The sequence below is a fragment of the Prunus dulcis genome, chromosome 7 (genome assembly GCF_902201215.1).
Source record: "Prunus dulcis chromosome 7, ALMONDv2, whole genome shotgun sequence".
In the NCBI taxonomy this organism is placed as follows: Eukaryota; Viridiplantae; Streptophyta; class Magnoliopsida; order Rosales; family Rosaceae; genus Prunus; species Prunus dulcis.
Genome location: NC_047656.1, coordinates 2,626,813 through 2,635,587, shown reverse-complemented (window position 1 = coordinate 2,635,587; position 8,775 = coordinate 2,626,813). Strand labels below are relative to the sequence as shown.

The following is an 8,775-nucleotide window of genomic DNA, read 5'->3' as shown; positions in this document are numbered from 1 at the left end:
GCATTAATTGAATTGAAAAGTCTATTTGAGCAAAACTTATTCGAGTAGCAAATAAACCTTTTCAAATTGCCACATAGGTCAACAAACTTTAATTTGAAGAGTTTAATTTACTACTATTATTGGAGAGGCTTACACATATCATGCTTGAATCTTAATTTAAAGAGGTCATTTAAAACGTTCACTAGAGATGCGTTTAGCCTAGGGTTGACTGTCATGAAATGCAATAAATCTACCAGTATTCTCATATAGAAGGAAAGAGATACTCGTAGTACCCTTCAAATTGGGGGGGCTATGTTGAAAGATTCAATCCGAACGTCCAATCACAGCTCTCTAATTAATCTAATGGCTATTAACAACACTCATTATACAACCTCTACGCAAACTTCATAGGGGACAACGTTTAAAATTCTTCCATGAGTTTAGGTATTTGGGAAGGTAAGCAGAGGGTGTGGTACGCAAGAGCATTTCCTGCCCCCATATACCCATTCTAGTTTATGTCCCAGTTTTTTTTTTTGGTAGTGTAAATGAATGGCTGTATATTTTATTATCCACTACCACAAAAAAAAGGGTTTTGTTCCAATCCCACCCCATAAGAAACAAGACCTTGAACCAAAGACCGCATCACATAACCACTTAACATTTAAAGAACCTTCGAAGTAGTTATTGCATTGCTATCTAATAAACAAGCACACTTGCTCCAATGTAGGGAAGGGAAGGGAAGGAAGTCATTTTCTCAACGATCCAAAATGACATCTGATTGTAATGATGATAAAAAGACCATATGAAAGGATCAGAACTGGAACTGCATCTCAGGAGCATATCCAAGTGCTTCAAGATGAGCAGCCATGGCCTTGTTCATGGGTGGTGGACCACATCTCAGAATCTGGAGATTCCAGGAGCAAAGTCAGTGCTTGCTTATCGAAGAAAATGCAAGTCTACTATTCATATCTAAGCGGCAAGATCAAGAGAAAACATGTCTGCAAGGGTTTGGAGGCCATGTCACAAAAATAAATAATTAGTCACTTACCTGAATATCATGCGCCGGGGCAGGCAACTGCGCTTGAATCATTTCCTTTGAGACAAAGCCAACACCACCATCCCATACTTCAGGAGGCTGAGAAGTAACATTTTGCAGAGGTAGTTCATTAGGAGGAAAAGAGATAATGGTCATCAGTCATGAGACATAATTCTTCAAACTTACGAAGTTAACAAAAACACCATAAGAAAGGAAGGGAAAGACAAATAATTTGGAAATATAAAGCAGAGAAGTCAATTAACCTGATTCAAGACATAGTAAATTTTGAAGCGGTCAGGGTAGTTACTAGTAAGGCCATCCAATTCTTCCTGCAAATAAACAGAGGGGATTTGATCCAAATGCATCGACTGCAAATTTATAGGCTTAAATATTGCAATCTCCTACTACCCAGTACAGTGTAATCCAGTCAGAAACAAGGAGCATCTTTCTACATATGTTCTGAAGACCACAAAAGTAGATCCAGAATGCTACTCCAAAAGCAGAAATATACAGAACCAGAATGTTGTTTCCTCAATGGAATCATGGCCAAAACTAGTCAACTATCAAAGGTATAAATTAACATATAAATATGATAAGTAGACGATATAAAGATAAGTTGATAATGATACAAAGAGGAGAGCACAATACCTTTAAAAGAATGTCCTCATATGACACATTGGCATAGATCAAGTGCACCTTTGTTTTGTCTTTCGGATTTTCTAATATTGCCCTGGCAACCTAAAGTGGATGCAGAACGAGTGTAAATATTCTACAACACTAGAGCAACCTAATAACTTAGTGTAACTGTTCATAGCCACAAATACATACCTGGAACATTGGAGTGATTCCAGAGCCTCCAGCAAGCATCCCAAATGCTCTAACTTGGCCAGGTTGATACTTGAAACGACCCTGGTAACAGCAAAATTTCAGAGATCAACTTGGTGAAAAGAAATACTAGTATATATAGAGAATTATATGAATTATGTTTCCCAAAGGCATTTGAAAATATACAAGATCAATTCATGAGTATTGTGTAAAGAGCAGTATCAAATTAATTATGTATATTGTAGCAAAAAGTATCACTTGGATAGGCTGCATTTTATTTCTTCAAATCTTAAATGATGTACTAAACTATATTTTGACAAAATCATATGCATATCCAATATGTTTATTAATCTAAGGCTCCATTTGGATGGAGGAATTTGAAGGAAGGATTTGGATTTGACAATAAGGATAAATTTGATATAAAAACTAGAAAACATTAGATTGGATGTATTTGATATTACTAGATGTAGTAAATTTGAAATGACTTCATGCAAGGAATCATTTGAAATCCATTTGTTTTCTTCATTTCCTTCCTGACTAGAAAACATGCATTATAATGTTATCTAAATCCCTAGATTTGGAAGCACTCCATCCTACAAGAACAACGCTAACTGCCAACTTTTTCTTTCCATCTAATAACATCAGATAATATAATGTGGTAAGGAACATATCTTCTTCAATTCAAGGACAAATTTTACAGAATCAGAAGCACTTGAAAGGATCAGAGTAACATATTTCAATAATGAGAGAAAGAGAGAGAGTGGGAGAGATTCCTTCTTTTTTTCCGGTTATAAGGAGATTCTAAATTTCTGGGAAAAGAAAGCGCATACCTTTGGTCCCCTGACAGCAAGATAATCTCCAACACGCATCTCTCGGAAATGATGCGACATTCTTCCTTGAGGATACATCTAATGCAAAGTAAGATCAACCACACGATACCTTTTTAAAATAAAGTCTGTTTTTGTGCTGCAATAAAGTCAAGGTGCTATGTGGATTCTATAACACAATTTGTTACAGATGAATACCTTTATAACCAGTTCAAAATATCCAACATCAGAATCCAATGTAGTTGGGGTATATGGTTTGATAACATCTTCGCCTTGGCTATCCTTCCCCCTATGCGACAAAGAAGCTCACGTAAAAAACTACAATGATAAAGGGATGATAAAACTAATGCAAACTTCCCCTTAATGAATCAGAATTTCTGGCAGCCATTTGGTTAGTCAACCATCATTTATCAAATTATCAACAGCCAAAAGGCTCAAAAAAGGATGACCATATGATAAATAGTAAATAAATAAAAAAAAATAAAATCAACTGTACCTGCAACTTATGTGTTGTCCAATTGGAAGACCTAAAACTGAAGTAGGTGTTGGAAGTTCAAATCTGAACTTCGCCACATTGTGGCTCAGCTGTGTACGCTTGACAAGTTTGAAGTCCTTGAAATTCTCAGCATCTAAAGAGCCTATAAGCATACACCATGACATGAGCCAGTTTGCACAATTGGGCAATTTTTGACATAAAAAGCACAACACAATTCCACCCAATTTGCACACCTTACATGTTAATTGATACAAAGTACAGAAATGAAACTTCCATAAAAACTGCAATTTGACTACTAAAAAGTGAAAATAGCAGAAACAAGAAGAAAAGAAGAAATGAAAGTGAAATGGTTATTAATATTTACATGAATATGGATTTTTCACAGATTGCATATACTACTTCATGGTTAAATCTTCAACTTGTACAGAAGAGTTTAAAGGATAGAAATCTCTCAATACTTAGTTTCTAGGCCATGAAGAACGGGTTAAACAAGAAGAACAGGTCAGCAGTATAACAATACGATATTTTCTGAAAAATCCAGAACAGGTAAAAGGGCAAAGAAGCCAGAGACAAGCTTTGTGGATTTAGCATGGGTCCAAATTTGGCCTGACCTCAAGCTTTCACAAAATCTATAGGCATCTTGCATGGTTCAACAAAATCTATGGACATCTGGATCTATTCCTCTAATTCAATAATTACATCTGGCTCAATCACATTGCCTCTGCAAACAATTAAGCAATTGCAACATATCTCATTAGATAATTTCATCTCAGAACTGTGTTTGTACTCTTTTTCATGACAAAATCACCATAATGATGATGGAAAGAAAAAACACCATAATGGAAAGTGGAACAAAAATAATGGGAAAAAACTAAAAATTATTAATGATTATTGAGTGTACATATACAAATACGTATAGAGATCACAGTAGGATTCAAATGACCAACTTTCAAGATGTGCAAGAGTAATACAGCAATAAACCATTGGAATATTACTGGACCAAAAAATTAAGCTACCAGATAATCTAAAAACTCAATCATACACATGAAATTAAAATTTCAATAGGAAGGATATACCCAACATATAATTAGAAAAGAAATTAAAAAGATTACAGAATAAAAGTAGCCCAAAGCTAGGATCTTTTTAAAGAAAATAAAATAGAATTGAGGATTACCATTTTAAAACGCTTTAAACATATTAAAAGTGTACAGTTATTCGATGTTTGACCCATATATGAAGAAAAGGATGAAGAAAGGAAAAAGAAGAAACTGAATATTGCAATAGAAACCAATCATCCACTTCAAATTGATCCACATAAAACCAATCATCAACTTAATATTGCAATAGGAATGTTATTACCCATTGATCATTTATCACAAAGAAAAAGCACATCACAAAATACTCCAAAGTTTTCTACTCCTCCAGACAAAAAACACTGAAGAAACAGAAACAGCAAAGATGTTCATACCCCAACATCAAACACTTCAGTGAACAACCATAATTGTTACAGAAGTTGTATAAAACCATTACAGATTGAAAACCAACTAATCACAACCAAAAAAAAAAAAAAAAAAAAAAAAAGCAACTGAGAGGTCAAACCTTTGGCCTTCTTGGAGGTGAAGAGATAAGCAGCAGCCACAATGACAACAATAGCTACAGTTGCACCCAGAAGGATCTGGGGATCTAGTGATTCAATGAAATCCATGGATGTTCTTGTTTTAATCAAAAGCTATTTACTGAAAAACAAAAAATGGGATAGGGTAGGAGGAGAACAAAACTAGGAGTGTGCTTGGTTATCTTGTTTATATAGTAGGATTTGGAAATGGGTCTGGTTAGTTGGTCTGGTACACTCAACTCAACAGTAAAGAGTCTGGAGAGGTGGTAGGTGAAATCGATGGGCTGATGACCAAAGAGTGGATCTGGTATACCAACCAATGCTGACTGAATGCCAGACGACGCCCACAGAAAATAATGAAGATACAATAAAAACTCTTAATTCAGGTTGTGACTCCTAATTTTGGAGTTGTATAAACATAACACTATACTAACCCTTGGCACATGTGTCGAATTCCTCACTTTCCCAATTATTGATACGTAAATATGTCTTTGGTTTTATTTTATATTTTATTTTTAAAATTAAAAAAAGATAACATAGGAAGTTATGTTCCATAAAAGTATGACCTATTATCTGATTTTGTTTTTAATTTTAATTTTTTAATATAAGAAATGTGAATTTACCATATTATCCTCATTTAATTAATATTTTTAATTTTTAATTTTTGAATTAACCAAAGGCATTTTCTGGTATTTTAAATGTTTCACCATTCTCTGCCTTTTGCTTTATATATATAGATACAAAGAATTCATCCTCATCAAAAAAATAAAAACCTGATTTAAGAAAAGAGAGAGTATTCATTGGAGGGAGACACATACATATTAGGTTTTTATTTAAAAAATAAAAGCCTTTTTTATCGTGTTATGTTTTTTTTTAAAATACAAACGATATTGAGGACGGGAAAATCGAACATGGACCTCGCCCCTTGCTTTCCTGTCATTTTGTTTTCAATTTATGGGTTTACAAAAATTTTAAAAACAATGACTTGCTAGCTTAAAAAATAATATTTTTTATAATAAAAAAACCACAAATAAACATGCTTTATTTTTGTGGAGAGAAAACATGCTTAAATCATGTCTACTACAATATGGGTGTGGTGACAAATACAAAAACATGTTATCCATAACAAAGAAAGATTGATATGACACGAGTAAAACATGATTTCTCTTGTCATGAGAGAACACATGCTTAAAACATGTCTACTACAATATAATCATGTACATATTATGGTTGTGCCTACGAGAAAGTATCAAGCACAACTCGATCGCATCATGGAAATAAAATAATGAGAAACAACAAATGAAATAACATGAATATATTACGAAACTTGAATGAACCATGTTTAAATGGGTTGTATTAGTAGGTTATACAATAATAGAAAAGTATGTTTAGTCTAAGATTAAGGTCTTAGGTTTAAAACCGCCAAGCAGGTGTGCAAGTAAATTCTCCTCTCCTTTTCTATTTTTGACTCAAAAAAAAATAAAAGTTGTGTATCACGTATTTAAACAAGATTTCAACTATTGGATAAATCAGACTGAGACATGTCAATCTTTCAAATAGGATAATAGATATAATTGGATCTAATGACTACGCCCCCATTTCTTATTAATAATAATGATGATGATGTGATGATAATGTTTTTGTAATTATTTTTCTTATTCATAAGTACTCAAATCAAAAGGATCAGACCCAAAAAAAAGTACTCAAAGGGAAGAAAATACAGCCATCAATTTTCAATAAAAATTCAATAATTCCCACAAATTTTATCACATTTTCTTATACCACAAATTCCCATACCGCTTTTTTGTATTGTTTTTGTTTTTGTTTTTCTAATTAATAAATAATAAAAGGAATAAAAATACATATAGTTTTAATTGATGTAACTGAGCCACTTTAGCTGCTAATTGATGTGGTCTAATTTTGTAGATACAACTGAACCGCCAACACCTTTGGCCCACAACCTCCATGGACTCCAAAGCTACCAGCAATACAACCTACCAAGTGCAATACATAAAAAGGACATTGGGGAACAAATTCAACTTATTCCAAAAGTCTTGCCTCCCTTGGGTTGAGCCTTGGGTCTGGCAGTGACTGGTGGATGGTGTAGGCTAGTTTTATTTTTATTTTTTTGTCAATTCAGAGGAACCCAATTCTAATTCATGTTCCCTACTTATCATTTTTGGCTCAACAAAAAGAATGTTCTGGCAAAGAAAATCTACACATTGTGTTATTGTAGAAACAACATCTGTTCCATTCTAGCTGTATCAGCAAGCGATCGATTCCCAAATACGCTCTAGACGCCGAGTAAAATCTCTCTCTCTACCAAGCAGCACAGAACTGTGATCTGCATTTTTAATGATGGTAACCTCTGCATTAGGAACTACCATCTGAATGTTGTTGCTGCACTCCAGAGGGACAACATTGTCTTTATCACCATGGATCACAACAACTTTAACCCCAGCTTTGCTCAAAACTTGCAAGTAACCATCCATTAACTTTGCTCCTCCACATATCACATTGTGCATGGTGTGCCAAGCTGAGTGATGGGTGTGTCTAGTCAAGTCCATAATCATAAAATGAAGATCCCTATGAAAGAAACATAAGACAGGCTTATCATGAAATGCCGTTTGAAATGGAAGGAACTAAACAATTTGTTTGTTTTGCAACATCTTCTTCTTTCTAGTAAATCATGATATAAATAGTTAGTTACCTTCTCCGAGTGAGTAGCTTCACAATCCTCTCCCACATCCTGTGATTCCGGCATACAAGAAAGCAGACACATCGACCTAGGTGTTCGTACCACGACATAAATGATGTTCCAAACAGGAACGGTGGCCATAGTTTCCTTCCGGCAAGTTTTTCAAGTACTCTTATGCTATCTCCATCTTTAGAAGGGATGTAAGGCTACAAATGATAAAATAAAACCACATATTCAGAACATGGAACAAAGACAACAGAGGAAATGTATAGATGTCTGAAGATTCAGCAAATATATAAGCTCATGAACTTACAGGTGCTACAAGAGTGATTGATTTTATTAATTTTGAGTGCTTAGCAGCTAATGCAATTGCTATTAAACAACCCATGGAGTGTGCAACCAAGTGGAAAGAATCCAACTGAAATGGACAGATCACAGACTTCTCAATCATTTCCAAATGATCCTTCAAAGTATACATACAGTCCCTTGGCTTTGGGCTGCTTCCAAATCCCAAGAGGTCGATAGCAAACAATCTATAATTACGGTTCACATGTTCAGAAAGATTTGGAAACACTGTTTCTGTCCAAAATGAGGAAGAAGAAAGAAACCCATGCAAGAATATCACATTCTCGACTGGCTTTCCTCTGCAATCCTGATCAGTGATGGCTGTCAAATATGAAATGGCAACAATATCAGTGATTATCTTATGCCACATTAGATAGCAACAAACAATCTAAATCAGACAAATGAAAACACAAAGTCAATATTTCTTGTCCTCCATACTCTCTCAGCAACTAAATGAAAGTCTAAAACCACCCAAATCTACAATTAGAATGTAAATGGGATGCATTTTCAAAATACCTTGCGAGGGCTCCCTAACAACAAAGTGAAGCTTCTGATCACAATCATTCATCCATGAAAGACAAGACTCACATCCACAATCAGACCACCTATTGACAACTGCTCCACCACCAATTTTCCTGGATTTTTTGGCAAATCCAAGAAAACCCATTTCCTTGAAAGCATTTTTCCTCTGATATAGAGTCTCTGAAAGCTCACCTTCTCCATGACCACCCACATTCCTCACCTGCTCTTCCTTGCTTGCACAGTAACAAGAGGATGCCTGCCCTTCAAAGAGCTCATCAATATATCTATACAGGATGCAGAGAAGGCTGTCAAGAAAGTCAAGGATGAGGAAGACAACGAAACTCAAGGCAGAGATGAGAATTGTTGTCGGCTTTCTCCAATTTTCCGAGAAAATTTGAGGAGACATGTGAAGAAATCAGGAGGACAGTTGGA

The 8,775-nt window shown here is 34.8% G+C and overlaps 2 protein-coding genes across 3 annotated transcripts; both read right to left on the bottom strand.

Moving 5' to 3' along the window:
• Positions 1-521: 521 nt before the first annotated feature.
• Positions 522-5,153, bottom strand: LOC117635580 (NADH--cytochrome b5 reductase 1). Of its 2 annotated transcripts, XM_034369884.1 has the most exons (9): positions 4,763-5,153; positions 3,164-3,305; positions 2,866-2,956; positions 2,671-2,748; positions 1,844-1,924; positions 1,664-1,753; positions 1,279-1,344; positions 1,028-1,114; positions 522-883 (listed from the first exon to the last, which is right to left on the bottom strand). In XM_034369884.1, the coding sequence occupies exons 1-9, from the start codon at positions 4,866-4,868 to the stop codon at positions 791-793; spliced, it is 834 nt and encodes a 277-aa protein (XP_034225775.1). In that variant the 5' UTR covers positions 4,869-5,153; the 3' UTR covers positions 522-790. The 2 variants fall into 2 exon arrangements, with proteins under 2 accessions (XP_034225775.1, XP_034225776.1); XM_034369885.1 differs by lacking the exon at positions 1,279-1,344 and having other exon boundaries at positions 4,763-5,137.
• A 1,517-nt stretch (positions 5,154-6,670) lies between these two features.
• LOC117634985 (probable lysophospholipase BODYGUARD 4) lies at positions 6,671-8,775 on the bottom strand. Its single transcript, XM_034369297.1, has 4 exons — positions 8,338-8,775; positions 7,790-8,142; positions 7,489-7,682; positions 6,671-7,364 (listed from the first exon to the last, which is right to left on the bottom strand). Exons 1-4 carry the CDS (start codon positions 8,747-8,749, stop codon positions 7,043-7,045), a joined length of 1,281 nt encoding a protein of 426 aa, XP_034225188.1. The 5' UTR covers positions 8,750-8,775; the 3' UTR covers positions 6,671-7,042.